This window comes from Clinocottus analis, unplaced genomic scaffold, assembly GCF_023055335.1.
Source record: "Clinocottus analis isolate CAN_PGR_092001 unplaced genomic scaffold, fCliAna1.0.p SCAF_23, whole genome shotgun sequence".
NCBI classification, from domain to species: Eukaryota; Metazoa; Chordata; class Actinopteri; order Perciformes; family Cottidae; genus Clinocottus; species Clinocottus analis.
The window spans coordinates 9382110-9403214 of record NW_027175965.1 but is presented as its reverse complement, the minus strand read 5'-3'; the positions used below and the strand labels follow the sequence as shown (position 1 = coordinate 9403214).

Below are 21105 nucleotides of genomic sequence, written 5' to 3'. Positions count from 1 at the left end.
CCAGAGATTTAAATTCAGTAGTTTTTGTCTGTAGCTGGCTGAGGCGAGCATCACCTCGTTGCAACGTTGTGTGTTTTAGTAAACATGTAAACAAGTGCATGAAATAAAAGTCTTGCTGAGATGTTTCTACTATCAGTAAACCGTCCGGCTATTTTAACTTCCATTCTCTTGAGATAGTTACCTCAATCTCTGCGGACTATCCTGTAAAAACAAAGGTAACATTTAGAAAGTATCATTGATTATTCTTAATTTAAGTTTTCCATAGAGCAGCGCAGTATTCTGCACAGTATCCAACTAGATTAGCTCTAGACACGATCATACCTTTCTTTTTTACTAAAGCAAAGGATATATATCTATTAATAAATGAAAACGCAGCTCTGTTTTTTCCATTTAACTTTGCTTTCAGTGCTTGCGGTGACCTTCCAGAGAGACCGGAGCGAGAGGTACAGCTGAGAGCTTTTCCATGTCCAGCTGAGTTGGCGCAAAATTACCTGAAGCTCGACAGTTCAATTTATGGACGCATGCCCCGGCTGAGCCTGTGGGCCTGGACGGGAGAGCTGCTAAAAGCAGACTGCTTTTCCTCTCAGACTGCAGTGGGATGATTTAGGTTCGCCTCGCTTCGGGTTGTTTTCTGCACCGACTGTTTCTGGATGGAAGTTTATATGAAAACTTTGGGATTATCATAAATCGCCGATGAGGTCTTGTGTTACAGTAAAAACAAGCACAGACTGATCTGTGACCCACTGGAGCCCTTTAAAGCTTTTACTGGGAGTTCTGGTAAAGACATAACTGCTGTCATTACCTTCATGTACATCATGTTGTAGTGGTAAAGTCATTGTGATAATTTCCCAGAGAGCCTTTACTGTCATGGTGGAGTTTAAAGCGTCGTCCGCTACCTGGTTCAGGCCACGACGAGCAGCTCAGAGCTCTAACAATGGAGGTTTGTGTTGATGTACAATACGCACACCGCACTGAGGTGAAATACATCACACAGTGTCTTTTTGTAGGTCTCTGTGGTTAGTTTTGTTGCACATTTCTTTTGTGCGACGATAAATCAGGTTTCTACGGTGGATTTTCATCCCTCTTTTCTCCAGGAAGCCGTAGAAAAGATGAACAGGCTCTGCTTATCTCCCCGGGTGGAAATCCAGAGGTACATTAACGTAGCAAATAGCAATAAAAATCAAAATAGGATATTGACCGTGAAGGAGCGTCTTCGTACCTCATGAGAAATCAAAACGAGATTTATGGACCTAATCAGCTTAGATGAGGAAGCAGAAGTGATTGTGTGCATCACATGACATCATAGTCGGCGTGTGATAAAGGCGGGGAAGCAGAGACTAAAAGCAGTCTTATATTTTTAGATTTTAGTAACATTTCCTCCTCTTTTAGCCATACCTGTACCCGCACACGAGGCATGTAGTCCCCGGACGCTCCAGCGGGGCCACCAGTCGGAGACAGAGGCTGCACTGCTTCAAGATGTGGTCAGAAACACACGGCTATGGCCGGGTACCAGTCAATATGAAGAGAGGCTGCGGTCCAGTTCACAAGATTAGTTCACCTTGTTGTCATTTCATCACAGCAGATCCAAATCAATACCCTCAAATTGCTCAGCAGAAGGGAGGAAACCGGAGGCGGACGAGGCCCTGGAGGCCTGCCGCTGGTCCCGCTGCCTTTTTAAGATCGGTCTCGCCTGGAGTTGATCATTTGTCGTAGATTTGTTTACACATAACATGATGCTCATGTGTGTGCATTGGATCATTTTCCTCTGGCATAATGCAGTACAATGTTTGCACAGGCTAAATGAAGGGCAATAGGAAACATCTTGGCAGTATATTATTAAAGGGGATTGGTTCGCCGCTTGGTTAAAAGATCAGAGGTTGAGGAAATTAAGCATTAAGCCACAGTCACGCTGCAAATTAATATCAGAGCTAAAATGCACCTTATGTTGCACACTTGACATCCAATAAATATATCATGCTATATATTTGGGGGGAAGAAAATCTTTTGTTTTTTTTCCAGCTGTCATCACACAGACGTTGGCAGCTGCAAAAAAAAAGGCATATCTTCTTTGAGAGGGAATCAGTTAGCCCTTATCATTAGCATAATTAGCATTAATTATTAGCATAACTTGACTGTTCACCGACTTGGGGTCAGTGAGGTTTGACCTTTTCAATGTGGTGAGAGCGTCGGCTAAAAATATCTGCAGTAAACAAACACCAGCGGGAATCGGCTTGAATCCCCAGCTTCCTCCAAGCTGACTGGTTTTCAGCCTCTAAATCTTTCTCTGCACTTCTTTCCCCTTCCAGAGCGCTCACCTGGCAATGATCGACACTCTGATGATGGCGTACACGGTGGAGACGGTGAGCGTGGAGAAGGTGATGGCCTGCATTCGTCAGTATTCGCCTCGCGACCCCGAGGTGGAAACACCTTACGACACAGAGGATGCTGTGAACACCTGGATCAACAAGGTGGGACATGGACTCTCTCTTTAAAGTGACAGCTCGTTTAGTATTTCTGCACAAAATGGGGCTGAATACCCTTTAAAAACACGCAGAGTAGCAGACAGAACTGTCAGCTGGTTGCACTCGGTTTCAGTGACTCCAACTCGGTGGTTCAATAGTTTTGGACCCTTTAAGCGTACGCGCTCAGATACTCTGCGTCATGAAGTCAGCGGTGGGGACATGGCCTGCATGTGCAGACGGCTCTGCCTCCTCCATACACTTCTACAGTCTGTTTACATTCTTCTAGTAGGAACACTGGGCGGCTGCCAAGTCTGAGCTTCTCACACACACACACACACACACACACACACACACACACACACACACACACTCACAATAGCTAGCAGGCGTGGTCGTAGACTCCTACTGGTTGGACATATGGCTCCCTGTTGGAGTCCCTTTGTGTTCCAAAGGTCCAAAATTCACCAGATTTACTGGTGAAATTTTTTTGTCATACTTTTTTTTGGTCATATTTTTTTTGTCGAATTTTTTTTTTGGTCATACTTTTTTTTGTCACTTTTTTTGTCATACTTTTTTTTGTCATACTTTTTTTTGGTCATACTTTTTTTTGTCACTTTTTTTGTCATACTTTTTTTTTGTCATACTTTTTTTTGTCATACTTTTTTTTTGTCATACTTTTTTTTGGTTATACTTTTTTTTGTCATACTTTTTTTTTGTCATACTTTTTTTTGTCACTTTTTTTTTGTCATACTTTTTTTTGTCATACTTTTTTTCTCATACTTTTTTTTGGTTATACTTTTTTTTGGTTATACTTTTTTTTGTCATACTTTTTTTTTGTCATACTTTTTTTTGTCACTTTTTTTTTGTCATACTTTTTTTTGTCATACTTTTTTTTTGTCATACTTTTTTTTGGTCATATTTTTTTTGTCGAATTTTTTTTTTGGTCATACTTTTTTTTGTCACTTTTTTTGTCATACTTTTTTTTGTCATACTTTTTTTTGGTCATACTTTTTTTTGTCACTTTTTTTGTCATACTTTTTTTTTGTCATACTTTTTTTTGTCATACTTTTTTTTTGTCATACTTTTTTTTGGTTATACTTTTTTTTGTCATACTTTTTTTTTGTCATACTTTTTTTTGTCACTTTTTTTTTGTCATACTTTTTTTTGTCATACTTTTTTTCTCATACTTTTTTTTGGTTATACTTTTTTTTGGTTATACTTTTTTTTGTCATACTTTTTTTTTGTCATACTTTTTTTTGTCACTTTTTTTTTGTCATACTTTTTTTTGTCATACTTTTTTTCTCATACTTTTTTTTGGTTATACTTTTTTTTGTCATACTTTTTTTTCTCATACTTTTTTTCTCATCCTTTTTTTGTCATACTTTTTTTTGGTCATACTTTTTTTCTCATACTTTTTTTCTCATACTTTGTTGTTGTCATAGTTATTAGTAGCTGACTCGCATGTCTTCTGTCTTCCAGGTGAACGAGTATCTGAAGGACATCGTGGCTCAGGAGCAGAGGAACAGGGAGACGCAGAGCGCCGAGCCTGCTGGGAGTCCTCGGGTGGGTGTTTGTTCTTTTCCTTTCAATCCCAGCTTTACCGCTTCACGAGCTGCTGGACCACTAATACAGATGTCACCAGTTTGAGGGACGCTCTCAAATAAACTTCAGTGAGTTCATTGACTCCACTTAATGGATTTAGCTCAACATTCTCCTTCTGACTGACAGATAATTGTCCCAGACCTCAGACCAGTTTCCTCGAGAAGATCTTAAGCCCTAAACACTCAGCTAACATCGAAGGAAATCTCCCTCGCGTCAGCAGCAGATCAGCTCTGCTCTCGTGAGGCCGGCAGTCAGTCCCAGTTCAGCTCAGCGATGTTCAGAGTCCTGCAGCCTGAATCTGTTGTCCAACCAATTATAGTGTCAGCAGTGATGTATAGTGTGTGTGTGTGTGTGTGTGTGTGTGTGTGTGTGTGTGTGTGTGTGTTATATTTGAGTAACTGGAGTAATCTGTGTTTGCATTCTCTAGTTTACACCACATTTCCAATAAATCCTTCACTGATCCACTGAATCATGCGTCCACAGTGAAGCCTTTCACTTAAATACATCTCAGTTGGTTCCATGTGTTTGTGTCCGCGCTACATTTGGTATTATGGTGTGGTCCGGGTTGGCATGGCTGTGTCACCCTGACACAGCAGAGTGATGACCAGAGAGGAGGGAGGAGTGATGTCATCCTTCATCCTTCATGCTTCTTCTGCCTCTCACCTCCACGTCATTTATTATGTTCAGCTCACAATCAGCAGCAGCAATTCAATCGTGTCTAGAATTAAATTACTCACTGCCCTTGATCTCTAACCCACTCCCTCACGCTAGACTCCTTTTTCTCAGACCTTTCCTCACCCCTGGGTCATGCCTCCTTTCCTAGCTTCCTCGCTCGTCGTTTATGTCAGGCGACAGCGTCAGCGATGCTGCTCTGTAGAAATGTCGAGTGAGTTAGAAAGTCTACTTCCGGGGAAATATTGAAACTCGGTCTCTTGTGTTTCAGCCTGCAGAGAGATGGAATTGAGCAATGCTGTGTGTGTGTGTGTGTGTGTGTGTGTGTGTGTGTGTGTGTGTCCCAGGGCTGTGCAGACTTCCACTAAGTTTGATGCTGATCTGACCAGTCAGTGTGCAGACGCGGCCGTGCGTGCCTCAGCTATCCTGCATCAACTCACACACTTTTTGATTGGCGAAGTTGCATAAAAAATAAGCGACCGATCATTTCATCTTTACATTTTTTTTCATGCTCGTTGAACAAGAACATGCAGAACATGCTTTCCAAAACTTCACGTGAAAAAAGTGACAGCAGAGTCTTGTTGGCGGTGACTGACGGCCACGATGTGAATGTTAACACATCTGTTTGTTTGGCCCGAGAGTCGTCCGCTCAATAACTGCAACACAACGTCAGGACGGCTCGCTGGTGCTAATTGGTGTGTGTATGTGTGTGTGTGTGTGTGTGTGTGTGTGTGTGTGTGTGTGTGTGTGTGTGTGTGTGTGTGTGTGTGTCTGTGTGTGCATGTTAGCATCGTGAGGCTGCAGCTGTTGACTGTCTGCTTAACGTCTGGATTACAAGCAGAAGTACTCTCTAACTGTCGGCAGGAACAGTATTGTTTGTTGCAGCATCGTTACCTGGAGGCTGAAATAATGAATTATATTGGCTCATTATAAAACTTCTCTGCATGTTGATTACAGAACAATTTATTTAATTTTAATTTGGGTCTAACTTAACAATTTTGCAGCCTCAGACGAGACGTTGCGTCACAACTGCTGCTGCGTTGGCAGGCGGCGGCGGGCACAGTCAGCGTCTTGAATATATGAATGTAATCATAACTTTTCCTCCATCCTCGTGTTTTTTTTGTTTGATTATGTTTATAATACAAATATAGATCAGAATAATATCGACTTGGTGGTCGTTAAACCACCAGATTGTTGTGCGACTCCCTCTGCCTTTGCAGTCAGACCAACAACGTCTTCTGTTGCCATCACTGTTCATTATTTTCCATTTTGTGGCGAAGCAAAGCCGCAGCATAACCGCCCTAAATGCAAACCGTACAATAACAATAACATTGATTCACCCGAGGTGAGGTAATTTGTCAGAACTTTACATTGCAAAAAAAGACACGCAGAAGAACAAAAAAACAAAGTAACTACCATTCTATGGAGGATTTTGTGCTAACGTCTCCATCTATCCTCCCTCCATCCCTCCATCAAGACCTCCCCCCTTCTGTCTTTGCAGGATGACTGCAGTGTGAGTCACGCTCACGCAGGCGGCCTCTTTCTCAGTCACACAGCCGCCGACGACACTGTAAAGATTTATATTGTACCTACTGTACTGTGCACGGGGTGAGGGGGTTTGGGTGGAGGGAGGAAGGGTGGTGGTCAGACACCGTACAGGCGACGGACGAGGAAGGACTAATCCCTTTAAGTTGCAAAAGCTGAGCTGCGGCTCAGCCGGACAAGTCTGGCTTCAGAGGATGAACTTGGACGAGGAGAGAGAGAGTTGATTGAAGTGCAGATGGATGTGTGTGCACATGCACATGAGTGTAATATGCATGTGTGTGCATGTTGAAGGAGTGGGCCTGACCTCACCACAGGGGTTTGATTGGTCATTTTGAGAGATTTTAAACTCAGTTTGACCTCGCTTAACCCGCAGTCTGAGGTCATGAAGTCTCTTCAGACGTCTTCATCTCCTCCGTCATCTGCTTGTGTTAACTGGGGCAGCAAGGTTTTGACTTGTGTATTCAAAATACACAACTCAAACACAAACATTTGGGCCGGAGAAGCATCACTCATTGCTACATGGATAATAAATAAAAGTGCATGAAGATTCGTCACAAGCAAAACAAACAGGAGACATCTGTCATCAGTGTTTCAGGAATCTGTTGAGCTGATAAAATGTATGTTTTTGTTTGAGCGTTCCCTTTTTTTGTTTAAATAATAATCTGATATGACAATACCCCTTTTTTTTAAAGTGTTGTTTGCAGCTGTAAACATTAAGATGGTTTCTCTCCTGCAACACATCAAGAGTCACATTCGTGCTCTGGCATCAGTTTCAAAGGCAGTGAGTTCGCTGGTAAACAGATAAAACTGATTAGCTAACAAATTGGTGAGATTACATCACATGCTCCTCTGATGACATCACACGTCGACTATTGACTTACATTAACATTCAGAGATCTGCAAATCAAATCAGGAAAATCCAAGAAAGCTCCAACTGATGTTTTGCTGTCTTCGTTATTTCAGAACAAAGCGGCAGTATTTCTCTCTCGAGTTACGCCTCGGCGTTTGAAGTCTGAGCGCTTGGCAGCCATTTTGAGTCTCACGTTTGGTTCTTTGATGCTTCTAGGTAGTGTGGGAATTACCTGTTGACCCAGCAAAGCCTCTGTTGGCCTCTCAGTGGAGAGCTGACAGCTTTGTTACCTTCATGCGGTGGGATTGTTATTCTGTTCGTTTGACCTGTTCCAGATGTTTAGCTCTCCTCTTTAGCAACACAACGATGCATTTCCTGATTGTGTTGATGTCAAACAGGTGTTCCTTCACTCTAAGGAGAACCACTGCTTCAACACAACCAGTGTGTCTTTAAAGCAGCACAAGGACACACACCGACTGATGGACAAAGTCCTACATGCACGACACATTACATGCCGGCCTCATGACCCAACATCACGTCACACATTAGTTTCATTTGGCTTTTGCAATGTCGCTTCTGTTCATCTTTCAGTTGCAGTGTCATTTTATTTGAGATTAATCGTGACTTTGATCTGCAGCAAAAAGCCTAAAATACACACTTTAAACCTAATACCTTATTACACTTAACACAATTTCAGGGTTTTGTGGGTCGTGGGCCGCTCTCACAGTAACACACAGCTTCTCTTTTGATCTCACTGCTGTCGTGTCTTTTCTTGTGTTACTAATCGCATTACCAACTAATCTCACTAACAGGTATTTCTTTGTTGTTGTCTTGTTCTTTTGCTGCCGCTGCAGTCTCCGACCAAGTGGTACATGAAGCTTGTGCCCGTAAGTCACCTGATCCGTGCTCCGCTCTTTTTGTTTTGTCTTTATTTGTGTGTCCATAGTGTCGTCTCTACTGGATTCACATCATTGTGTCTCACGTGTGCACATCAACCTGCATTGTTGCTGCACACAGCTTTTCTCTGTCTTCCTCTATATCTTCCATATGATTTACTACACAGGAAAAATTGCACATTAATTTATTTGTTATTAGGATAAAGCTGTAGAGCAAAAGCAACAGAGCAGTTTAGATTTTATTAATTGGCTTCTTCTATGGAAATCTGTGTCACACACATGTTATGGACTCACACACACTTCCTTGTGTTTGCTCGTGTGAAAGTCCTCGTCAGGACTCGACATGTTCGCTGAAGAAGTCCGAAGGGATTAGGATTTAATTTCAGAGTTGATGTCTGGGAGCGTTTGGCATTGAATTGTTGAGTTGAGTTCTCGTAACGTGTTCTCTCCGCCTCAAACGTTGTGTGTTTTAGTAGAAAACATGAATATGAATGACATCCAGCAACACTTTAAGTTACTGTGTAAACACAAATAAAACTAGCACATCTATATGACCACTTTCACACATTTTTATTTAGAGTGCAGTTTGTAAATCAATATTAAAATTGCGTTGAAAATGCATAACATGTACTGGAGATTATGTACTTTAATACCATAAATACACATTGCACAGTTACTCCTATTCTATTGTGTATATATTTTACATATTTTGCACATTTTGCACACTCTGTTTACATTGAATTTAATTTAATTTCTACAGTTATTTGTATTCTATTGCGTATATATATATATATATAATTTCTTATTTTTTGTATATATCTTTCACCCCTGTTCCTATAATTTATTTTATTATATTTAGTTTAATCCTTTTGATGTCTGTAAAGTGTTGGGCGCTACTACAACACATTTCCTCCTTGGGGATTGATAAAGTAAATATATATCTATAAGGACTAACAAAGATCACATCTTAAAAACCAACAGACATTCATTGCTTCAGTGGTTTTTGTGCAGAACTGATGTTTCCCTCAGTGGGTTTTATTGCCTTCAACACTGTACAGCTCTCGCTGTAAAGGCGCCACGAGAAGTAAATTACCTTCATTCAGAGTAAATCTAATGAAGCTTCAGAAAGTAGAGTGTTTAAAGAGACAATAAAAGCACAGCTGTTATGATGGTGAAGCTGCACGACTCATTAAACAGCTGTAATTAATTATTTCAAGAGAAACAAAAGTCTGGCTCCATAGATCCCATCGCTGTGGACGGCTTGATGTTGCGCCATGCCGTGTGTTTTATCGGTGTGTGTGTTGTGTAACCAGGCCCGCTACAGGAAGGAGCCGGCGTCGGCCCAGCCGGTTCCCTGGATCCCCCCGGTGGACAACCTGCTGAAGGACAGCACGGACGGCTCGGCGCTGGCGGCGCTGATCCACTTCTACTGCGCCCAGCTGCTGCCGCTGGAGGGTAAGCGCTTACAGGCGGCGTGGGCGGATGGAGGCGGCCGTGCAGGACGTCCTGCAACAGAAGCACACGGTCAAGTCATCTGCAGGACTTTAAGAGACCAAAACAAATACAAATGAGAATGTAGAATATTTCCTCTCTTCTTTTTTTCCCTGGCTCTTTTGTACTGTTTCTGTTTGTTTTTTTTTGGTCCTAATTTATTTTTTTATTTTTTCCTAATTATTATTATTTATTTTTTTGGTCCTAATATATTTTTATTTTTTTTTCCTAATTATTATTATTATTTTTTTTGGTCCTAATTTATTTATTTTTATGGTCCTAATTTATTTTTTTGTGTGGCGGTCATGGGCTTCCATAGCTTCTGCACTTTCGAACTCAAATTAAATGAAACATGTCTGGGGATTTGATTTGTGCCCCCGAATGGTTGATTCATTCAATCAAAGATCAGCCATGAAGAAAAGATGCAACATAATCACATCACTTTGCTAATGAAGTGTGTTAACAGTAGCACACACACACACACACACACACACACACACACACGTAGTAAATACAATACACATCTACGCACACACACATTCATCAGAGACAAAAGATAACTCACACGTCATGATTGGTCAATCACAATCCTTTGTGTGTTAACACATCAATATTATCTCACTTAAAGTTCCAGTCTTTGATCTTAAGGGTACATTAAGGTGTGTGTTCTCACCAGAAGCCCTTTAACCGCCGTGCTGCCGTCACACACACACACACACACACACACAGCTGATGGCTCCCTCTGCCTCCCCAGATGTCTGCCTGAAGGAGAACATGACGCTGGCGGATCGTCTGTACAACCTGCAGCTGGTGCAGGACTTCTGCAAAGAGCACCTGAGCAGCTGCTGCCATTTCAGCCTGGAGGACATGCTGTACGCCTCGTCCAGCATGAAGGTACGGCTGCGACCGGGCGGCACGCGACACACACGGTTCAGATCAAGCTGTTTTCATTCGAAATGATGTCACTCACGTCTGTATCGACCACTGCTGTTTGTTCAGTAACTTACTGTAAGTCCTGGAGTGACTCACAAAATGATCTGACTTACAGGCTGTAATTAATAGTTATTTTTATATTTTATTGTAAATGCATTTTGGATTTTTTTTTAAATATTCAATCGGTAGTTGCTTTTTTTAGAAAGAGGTCTTGTGAATTGATCACAATGATCTTTTTAATGAAGCTTGTGCCCACACAAAGTTTTTTTCCTGTCAAAACAATTCTTCACTCTGAAACGGCTTTGGATGGATGGATGGATGGATGAAAGGATAGATGGATGGATGGATGGATGGATGGATAGATGGATGGATGGATGGATGGATGGATGGATGGATGGATGGATGGATGGATGGATAGATGGATAGATAGATAGAGTTTCATGTTGTTTTATTTGATCACTGTTGTTGTTTCTTATTCTTGTTCTCGCCCGTCTTCTCGCTGGACTCAGTGTTGTAGTTTTCATGAGAAACACGCTCTGGAGTTGGAGAAACAAAAGCGTGACGGATTTTTTATTCATGTAGAAGAATTCCCAACGTGTCTCAAAACAGCAACTCTGACCGCAAGAAAGTCACAATTCATCCGGTGGTTTGGTGCCACTTTCCAGCCGAGCTGTGTGTGTGTGTGTGTGTGTGTGTGTGTGTGTGTGTGTCCATCTCGGTAAAAACAGCTGATGTGTCTGGATGACTAGACTGCGCCTCAGCATGTCCTCTGACAGAGAGCTGCAGTTCTGACTGAACGCAGGACAAACGTCAGCGGGCCGTCTGAACGGACTCGACATCCGCTTTCAAGGCACATTCATTTAAAAAACCAGCTGTTTACACCACTGTGTGTGCAGTTTCCACCTTCACACACACTTTATTAAACATATCAGTCACCTCAGTTGAGTTCATGACCTGTCTAGACACTGATAACATATATTAAATATATACAAAAGAGGAAAAATATATTTATTATTCCTGAAAGACTGGAGCAAAGACATGAAATGAGAGTCTAATAACAGCAACAACACTATTGATAAGTGTCCTAATATTACAGTCATGTGTACGTTATGTATTTGTGAATCAAAGATACAGCACCGGGGATGCGATCACATGACCGTACCTCCACCAGCTCAGCGCTCACACACACACACAGAGAAAATGCACGGTGGTGTGAAGAGGGATGAGGAGGAAGAGGTTCTGCATCTTTTGGGAGCTTGAGGATGTGTTTAGACACGTCCATTATCACTGAAGCATCCGCACAGACACACACACACACACACACACACACAGACACACACACACCATGACAGTCATCACACACGGCAGAGCGTGTGCTAATCCTTCATCACAACCAAAATATAGCATTTTATGTGTTGATTAAGGCTGCAAATAACTATTGTTTTCATTATTCATTCATCTGGTGAGTTTATCTATTAATCAATCGCCTTTTCTCATGCCTATAAGTTCCTACAATGACATATTTAAATATCTTATTTTGTCCAACCCACAGTCTTGAACCCAAATATCTTCAGTCATTCATATAAAACAAGGAAAAGCAACACATTTATAAGGATGCTCATCCATTTTCTGTTCAAGAACTAATCAACAAATATACTAATTGTCTAAACATAAGTGTGAATATATAAGCTGTTAATGCCAAATGAAAGTCTCCATGAAACACAATGTTGTGTCTGTTGGGTGGAAACAGGATCATATTCAGTCTGTTTCTATAAGAGACAATAAAATCCTTCAGTACCCAACCCCCCAAAGCCATAGAAAACACACATTAGGGCCGTCCTTTCCAAATGGAAAAGCGAGCTAGTAAATCACGACAACCCATTTACTGGCTCTTCATTTAATTAATTCACAGCACATCTGAATTACCATCTGTGGATCCACAAAAAAAAGGAGAAATGAAATTCACTCGCTTTGGGCTTTTGCCAGCTTTCTTTACCGCGAGGTTTGAAGGAGCAGACGTGCTGCCGTTGCCCCGAGGAAGGCAATTAACACACTTACTCTCATTCACAAGCTGCCTCTTCAACGTGGATATAAGCATGTGGATCATCTCCAGTCGGACTATTAGATATCCGCAATGAGGCGTCTGTATCCGGTCCATTATGAGGGACCATCCAGACAACTGGCACACTGTATTACAAGAAATTAGTGTTAGTATTAGTAGAAATTAGCCCTTATACTTCTCTCTTTGATTTACAGATACTGTATTATTGCCACCGAGTCATTAGTAATGATGACAGTTTGACATTAAAGTATTGATGTTGTCAGTATAATAACATCTTCTGGAGTTTTTAACCAATGTCTGTGTGGCCACATGGATTTTTAGAATGAAAGATCATTTTTTAGTTTCTCTGCAGCCTGATAAAGTTGTCTCTAAATCAATTAAATGGTTGTTTTTTTCCAAATGGAGCCTGTTTGCCGGCTGCAGGACCTCCAGTAGATCCTTTCATCAACCCTCTGGCCCGACGGGTGTTGACATTGATGCCCAGAGAAAGCTCAGTGTGTGTAAGCCGGGTGTCTTGTTGGCTGTTTACGTGCATTTCTTTTATTTTTTTTAATGTGCGTGCAAACCCTGGTTATTGCAGTGCACAGTTTGTGTGTGAATGTGTAGCACATGCAGACTGGGCAGTGTGTGCAGTGGATTAGCACCCTCCAAACACACACCCCCTTCCACCCAGAGCTCTCTTCTTGTAATCACCAATCAGCTTCCTGTTTTCATCCTGAGAGCGACACACTCTGACACTCAAATCTCCAGACCAGACAGATTTGGCAAACCCTGCAGACTCGGCCGAGGGCAGTAAAGCCCGTCAAAGAGGAGATGGGTGGAGCGGCGGAGCGCTGGTTACTTGTGTTAGATCTGTGTGAGAGTGTGTGTGTGACTGCTGACTGGCGGTATTGGGCGATAACACTCCCACCTGGTGTGTCAGGAGTAGTGAGACGGGCAGATGGGAGGGAGAAGTCAGGGAGGGCTCTGGCTACAAAGCTGCACGGACAAAAGGAGATCTTTGTCTCTCTTGCTTCTTCTTTATTTTTGCCTCCTTTTGTTCATCTTACATCGTTGAGGAAGACTTCACATGAACACACCTGAAGGTAACCTGCACGTTGGCATTTGACTACCTTTATGTGAGCGATGCTGAAGAGTTATTTAACCTAAGTGAGTTATAATAGTTCTAAATAATGGCAAATGTGATGCACATGGAACATATTAAACTCATCAATTGACTAATTTCTGATTAGTCAATTCTATCTGTAGTAAGTAACTGTTCAGCGTGCACGTGATAATATTCTTCCACTTTACTCTAATTGCTTTGGTAACCACGTGCGCTCCAGCTTCTCACAGATAGATTTTGTCACAGCGACGCATCTTTTCACCCGTTTAGAGTCCAAAGAAAGAGCTAAAATGCTGCAGTAACACCCGAGGGACGCCACTGCTACTGGTGTTAATTGCCTCGGCCCCTCCTGGTGTGCTTTGGTGCTGCAGTCGGGGGGCTTAAGGGGTGCATGAATGGTGTGTGTGTGTGTGTGTGTGTGTGTGTGTGTGTGTGTGTGTGTGTGTGTGTGTGTGTGCTGGCAGAGTGAAATGTTGCTGATGAGGTGAATCAGGTGTCCTCAGAGCTGAGCCATGCAGCACCGTCTTTGTCTGGAGACCGTGGATGAGGGCGGGGAGGGGAGGGGGCGTGATTCCTCAAGGTCGTCCCCGCTTCACCGCACTGGTTTTGCATATTGTGTGCACATGTGCATTTATTTGTGAGTGACGGCATGTTCTCAGACATAGAAACACGAAAAATTGATTCAATATTGATTCTTTAAAAGATGTGAATGGCGGTAAAAAAAATCTTTTTTGAGCCGGATTCAGTTCAGCTAAATATCTTTGTTTTTGATTTTAGGAACGTGACTTCTTCTCTGCTTTGTTTCAAGACAATGACTGTCTTTTTTTCATTTGTTTAAAGTGTTTTTAGTTCACTCGTGATGCACAAATCTTGACTGGATTTCCTACACTGAGGCAGACAAAAGAATCAGGTTGAACCGTGTGGTGTTTTTTAGTATTGCCTGTCAAAGGCTGCATATTTTAGCAACTCCAGCTAAATAATCTGTCAGAGTCCACACATTCAGTCCTCTTTTATAAGAAGGAAAAGCATTGGGTTTGTGCAAATGTTACACGAGAGAGAAATGACTTTGTAGGATCGTCATTTTTGCAGTTTGACCTCCCGCTGCAAGTTGACCTCGTTCAGACTCGGCAGCGTCAGAAATCCCCCCAACGTTTCTCCTCCGCTTCAGGTCGGCTGCTGGATCGCACGCCGCTGATTGAGAACAGAGAAAATAGCTGACCTCCATTTTACAAAATGAGGTTAATGCCTTAATCAATCCTCTGTACCGGCGCAGGTGCCGTTGACTTTATTAGTTAAGTGGAGGATTAGCTGATCTGGCATGTGAAAAGCCACGATGTTGGTTACATTAACTTAGCTTGCATCAACTTACAGTTTAAAAAAGTATCCTGAAACATCAGGAAATACATGCCTTTATTTTATATAAATGCCGTAGATTTTTGGAAAATCCGTTACTTTAAAGGTTGATGAAAATAGATTGTAAATGTTTCTGTAGGTTGAACTATATAACTATAAACCTTAAGGGGACACTGAAAAGGAGCAAGATGGATGGATTGTTTATATGCAGACTGAGAGAAAGTAAAACTCATCCACTCAGGTTCTCCTTCAGGGTTAACAGCGACACCTGCTGGAGGAAAACAGGTGATGCAGTTGTTTTGGTGTCGTTGGCGTATCGAGGATAAAGTGACAACACACATCCAGAAGTCGAGTGATTCCATCGGACCCAGTCTCATGAATTTAATCTTGTTTGAATCTTTCCCCCAGACTAACTACTTGGTGTTCATGGCCGAGCTGTTTGGCTGGTTCGAGGTGGTCAAGCCGTCTTTCGTGCAGCCGAGAATGCTGAACGACGAAGGCACAGGTGAGTCTGACGTGCCGAAGACGTTCAGAGTCGCGATAGCAACTGTAGTGCCATGTGTAGAAAGATGCGGTCCGAGGAGGACGGAGCGCAGTGTGGTGAGTTGTCTCCGTTGTGTCACCTCAGAGCCCTCGTCCCTGTTGAGGTCTGTACCAGCTATCCCCATCTCCAAGGCCACAAAGAGGAGCTTCATGGAAAGACCCCCAAGTCCGGAAAGACCGAGGTACGCTCGTCCACAAAACGACGGTATTCAGTAGTTCATGCTGGCTGGTGGGCAGCTGGCTTGTGTGAATATGTTTAATCCAGATTATGCTGCAAACATCTTTATCTGGACACATTAAAGATAAATAAAAGGACAATGAGAATATATTACAATTAGGATATTGCAGTAACACGTCTGTCATTTTCTCTCTTGTCTCTAGTTTGCCCCTCCGACCCAAGCCTCGAAACTCAGGTAATCGTTATTTATTACACCAAAATGTACGAGTAGCTGTGAATATTAGAATGTGATTATTTGTAGAAGACGACTTCGGTTTGTATTCTTACTTTGATCATTTGTGTCATCCAGGAGAAATTAAGAGGTCGACCTCCATGTCCTTTGTCGACGGCAACCTCGGCACCTGGCCCAAAGAAAAAAGGTTATTTGGCTCATTTGAAATATCCGAAAAGATGAATTATTATCCCGTGGGTATAAGAAAAGCGTATTGCGATGTTTAATTGAATCTTTTCGAATTGTTCTGTCCAGGTCCGGGCCTTACGGAGTGTCTTTCGACATCCCCTTTGACAAAGAGAGCTCTGACTGCGCCGGTCCGTCCTCTACGCGCGGCATGGTCCGGTCCGTCAGCAGCGACGACGGTTCCGGCTTCAAGGTGCACCACCTGTCCCACGGGATGAAGCGCAACCTGTCCTTCCAGCCCGTGAACGGTCAGAACGTGGACATCGAGGAGGAGGAGGGCTGCCCGGACAGCCTGGCTGACATGGAGCCCCGCAGGCGAGAGTACCCCAACGGACATGGAGGTGTCATGGCGGCCACTCCCTCCATGGAGGAAGCCCTTCAGATCATCCACAGTCCAAACAGGCCCCCGGCGGAGGGGCTCAACAGCAGTTTCTTTCTGCACACTCAGGGCCAACGGGCCGGCGTCGGTGCGCTGGAGCCCGTGTCGGAGTCCGACTCCAAAGGGCCTTCGAGCACCACGGACACCGGCGAGGTGGACACCGGCGTCCACATCCGGACCGAGGACATGCTGGATGAGGACTCCTCTCTGAGAGACTGCTCCGTGAACATGGACCTGGACACGGACGTGCCGAGCCCGAGCGGCCAGAGCAAGTCGCCCTCGGGATCCAAGATGACGTGCTTTGCCGAACAGAAGAAGAAGCAACCGGCTCCGTCGTTGCCCGACTCGGGCCGGTGCAGCAGCAGCTCCCTGAAGACGACTCCGGAGGGCTCCGAGTTGGGCCTGCCGCTGTCCGTCTCCTGGGCCCCGACCCCCGAGCACAGCCCCGTTCGCCAGCAAGCCGCGCCTCTCCTCGCCGCCAAAGCGTCGGCCGCGCCCGCGCAACTCCCGGCCAACGACCCGGCTCAGGTCATGGCCACGGAGATGGTCGAGCTGAGGATGAGGCTGGAGGAGAAGCGCAAAGCCATCGAAGCGCAGAAGAAGAAAGTGGAGGCCGCCTTCACGCGGCATCGGCAAAAGATGGGTCACTCGGCGTTCCTCAACGTGGTCAAGAGGAAAGGAGACGGGGCCGCCAGCGGGGAGGAGGGAGGGAAAACGAGTCCCACCTTCGCCTTCGGGAGGAGCAAGGCGGACACGCCCGATGGGGCGGAGCAAAGTAGCACCGCCTCCTGTTGGACCAAGTCAGGAGAGGAAGGGGGTCAAAGCCATGCGCAGCTCACAGAGGTGGATCTCACGGAGTACACACACTCCATCGAGAAGCTCAACCATTCGTTAGCCTTCCTCCAGACCGAGATGCAGCGACTGGCTCAGCAGCAGGAAGTGATCATGGCCATGAGGGAGAGGCAACACCAGCAGGCGTGGGTCATCCCCGCCCCGCACACCAACCCGTCGCCCCAAAAGCAGAACCGAGCCGCGACCAGGTCCTCCGGACCTTCTTCTCCCGCCGACTCCCCCCGCTCCACCCACCGCTCTCCGACCAGCATCAAACGCAAATCGGCCTCCTTCCACTCACGCAACCCTCGCGCCGTTCGGCCCAACGAGTTGAAGCTCGCCCCGTTCAGTCGGGTCCTCACCGCGCCGCAGTCCGTGGACAGCATCCCCAGGCTGCGGCGCTTCTCCCCCTGCAAGCCCTCGGCCGGCTCTTTCGTTTACATGGGGGAGATTTCGGTCGCCGCCGATCCAGACGCGGCGGGCGCAGACGGAGATAAAAACAAGGAGGCGGAGGCCCTCCTTTCCCCAGAGAGGGAGATCGACAGTATGAGTGTAGCTGACCCGCCGTCCGGCAAAACAGAACAAACGGATTCAGCCCAGAAGTCAGTTGGCGATCTGAAACCTATGACGTCATCGTTTCCTGAGGTTCTGGCCCACCCCGTGGTGGAGACCTTCACGGTGACGCCCACTGAGATTCCTCCCAGGCCAGAAGCCTCGGGCCAGGTCAAGAGCAGTTTGATCGAGGTTCCTCTGTCCGTCGTGAAGACGCTGGAGGATCTGACGCTGGACGGCGGTTCTGAGACGCAGCCGGACGACGCGGAAGGACCCGAGCACGAGCAGAAGATGTCTCGTGGTTTCTTCTTCAAGGTAGGCCGGTCATTCAAAGTCCTCAATGTCTATCTTTTGACGAAGCTTTTTCTTTCAAATTGTTTTTGCAGATTGAAGACAATGATATAAGAAGATATATGCTTTATATCTCCTTAACAGGAAAAGTTCTTTGCACTGGAACTAACGGCTGGAGTCAACAAATCAATCCTCAATGTATATTATAAAGACCATGACATCAATAACAACCAAGCAGTCCCACTGCACGTCTTTAAATATAGTGTTGCAGATGCACTTAAAGCAGCCATGTTTGTTTTGTTATCACAGTCTTGTTCCTAACACAACATTATGAATGGTTCAGGAAAGCAGTCAGCTGAGAGAAAAGCATCATCTTCCCGCTTCTGGTTGGTGAGATAGCTCGCTAGCTGCAGTCCAGGCTTCAATGTAGGTCATGAAACTGGGGCTGTTGTGAATAATGCATGCACAGCTGTGGAAATGTGGGGTTGGAGAAGTGTTGAATAGATGGTGTAACCCAGGGATGAGCAAAGGATGTTCACATGTCAGACAACTCCAGATGGAACCGGTTTGGACTTAAATTAGCCGCCTGGTGGAATCACAAAGGTCCCGTAATGTAAAAAAAAATATCAATAAAAACTGCTTCTACCGTCGTTCCTGTGCCAGCCGTGACCTTTCACAATAACTGGAATTATGTAGGAAGTATCACACAATAATCTGTGTCACAACAATATGAGGTCAGCTGTGCTTAATGAGCAGTAATTCAACAAAACAGTGATGTGTATAATATTAATTATTTCTGGATTTTCACTCTGCAAAGAACGCACCGTCCCTCAAACAGTTCACGTGGACTCTGACTGTGTTTCCTTCAATGCTTCAGGCGGATGGAAAGCCAGAAGAGAACATGGCTCAGAAGAGGGCTGCACTGCTGGAGAAGAGGATGAGGAGGGAGAAGGAGAGCCAGCAGAGGAAGATGCAGCAGGAGACGGAGCTGGAGCAGAAGAAGGAGGAAGCTCGGTACGTTGACACGTCCAGAAAACAAGTCCATTCTCCTTTTCAGAAGACACTGGACATGCAGAATTGTGCCGGTGTTTGTGTGCACTGACTCCCGCCTGTGTGTGCAGACTGAAGGCGGAGGAGGAGCGCGTCAGGAAGGAGGAAGACAAGGCCAGGAGGGAGTTCATCAAGCAGGAATATCTCAGGAGGAAGCAGCTCAAGCTGATGGCGGACATGGACACCGTCATCAAGCCGCGGCCTGCCGGCGCCAAGCAGAAGCGAGGTCGCCCAAAGTCCATCCACCGCGACAGCATGGACTCGCCCAAAACCCCCGTGAGAGCTGCGACAGGTAACGTGGAGACGCCCCCCCCCTCCCCTCAGAGAGGGCGTGGCCATCCCATCTGTCCGATGGACGCACTGCTGCACTTTGCTTTGTGCCACTTGAGAATATCTTCATAAAATGTGAATACATTATTTTAAAAAGTGCTCAATTTAAGCTTTTTGCTGGGTTCATTTTTCATATTTATATTATTATTGGCAAATGTATATAATCTATATAGTCTACCCAGCCCAAAATAATACAGCAGGATTTAAAATTTGAGATTTTTTTTAACATATGATGACATATTGAAGGAGCAATGTAGTGCTAGTGTGTGTTTTTACATGACATTTATATTCGTCCTCATTTAGTGTGTATTAATACATATTTGTGTATGTATTAAAGGGTGTCCACGTGAATGTTGTGTGTATAACTGTTTGAGTTCATTTGACTCATAACACTGACACATTGCTCTGGGTTGGCACAAAACACAGTGGACGGCCTGCTGGTGTTGTTGTTGTTGTTGTTGTTGTTGTTGTTGTTCATGGTGTCGTGCTGTGTCGCGTCTCGTCTCACATCCAGGTTCACGCCAACGTGTCTTTTCAGTCTCCAGCTTGTCCCTGGCGTCCCTCAACCTGGCTGACAGCGACAGCGTTCACTCCGAGAAGAGATCCCCGAGGTGAGAGGTTTTCTGCAGCTGTCGGCGTAACGAGAGACAAAGGGAGACACTTTGGTTTGATGCTTTCAGGATATTTCTCACAAGATTTCTCAAGATAAATTGCTTCTTCCTCCCTCCTGCACTACAAAGCCAAAGTACCTGTTACTCAGAAAGTTTGAAGTAAAACATGCTCAGTTAGTTCTGTGATGGAAAATCAAATATAGTATCAAAAAAATCTGAAAACCTAAAACACATAAATGCACCCTGCAGTAAATATTATTGGTAATAATTTAATCACTTGCTTTAAGGATTACAGTTACAAAGCCACTGTGCATATAGAATGGGTTCTTTGCATATTATACTATAATGTTTCATTACTTTTTAATTCCATTTAATAACATCTTATTGAATATTGTATTCATACTATTTGATTTGAAACTTTTACACATAATTCTTTAATTCCTCATCATGTGCTTGATGATATTTTCTTGTTTGTTCTTTTAACTTAAATTCTCCAGCTGAGCTCTTCTTTCTTCAGCCTAACATTTCCTCTGTATTCTTCTACCTTTCCTTCCTTTTAATACTTTATTTCCTGCCGTTTCACTAACGTCAGAAGTGCTAGTTTAGCCTCTGGTGGTCTCTTCTACTTTCTGAACTCGTCTAAACGTAGAAGAAGAAGGTTAGTTTCTGCTTGGCAGTGAAACCTTGAGGCCCTCCACGCGGCGCTGAGCCCGTCCTGCACTGACCGCCGTCTCCACACTGCGTTTTAGTAGATCAAAAACTGAAGGGAATAGTAGCATATTTCCTTATGATTAGCTTCAAAGCTAATGCTACGCTTCCAGCAGCATCTCCTCCACTAAACAACCACTTGTCCTTTTTCCACTTTCCTTCCTGCTTTGCCTCATTCACACCTGATGAAGTGAACGGACCAGT

The 21105-nt window shown here is 44.3% G+C and overlaps 1 protein-coding gene across 7 annotated transcripts in view; it reads left to right on the top strand.

The window, feature by feature from the left end:
- Nucleotides 1-21105, top strand: part of camsap2a (calmodulin regulated spectrin-associated protein family, member 2a) — a 37259-nt gene that overhangs the window by 11959 nt on the left and 4195 nt on the right. The window contains exons 3-16 of one of the 7 annotated variants that reach the window (XM_068589545.1): nucleotides 2307-2468; nucleotides 3942-4025; nucleotides 7986-8018; nucleotides 9341-9482; nucleotides 10273-10412; nucleotides 15380-15476; nucleotides 15600-15696; nucleotides 15896-15927; nucleotides 16042-16111; nucleotides 16219-18226; nucleotides 19080-19216; nucleotides 19324-19544; nucleotides 20121-20193; nucleotides 20786-20851. In XM_068589545.1, the coding sequence (XP_068445646.1) occupies nucleotides 2307-2468; nucleotides 3942-4025; nucleotides 7986-8018; nucleotides 9341-9482; nucleotides 10273-10412; nucleotides 15380-15476; nucleotides 15600-15696; nucleotides 15896-15927; nucleotides 16042-16111; nucleotides 16219-18226; nucleotides 19080-19216; nucleotides 19324-19544; nucleotides 20121-20193; nucleotides 20786-20851 (3362 nt within the window). Of the gene's footprint in view, nucleotides 1-2306; nucleotides 2469-3941; nucleotides 4026-7985; nucleotides 8019-9340; nucleotides 9483-10272; nucleotides 10413-15379; nucleotides 15477-15599; nucleotides 15697-15895; nucleotides 15928-16041; nucleotides 16112-16218; nucleotides 18227-19079; nucleotides 19217-19323; nucleotides 19545-20096; nucleotides 20194-20785; nucleotides 20852-21105 lie in introns of all 7 variants that reach the window. The other 6 variants (XM_068589544.1, XM_068589546.1, XM_068589548.1 and 3 more) reach the window with 6 other exon arrangements.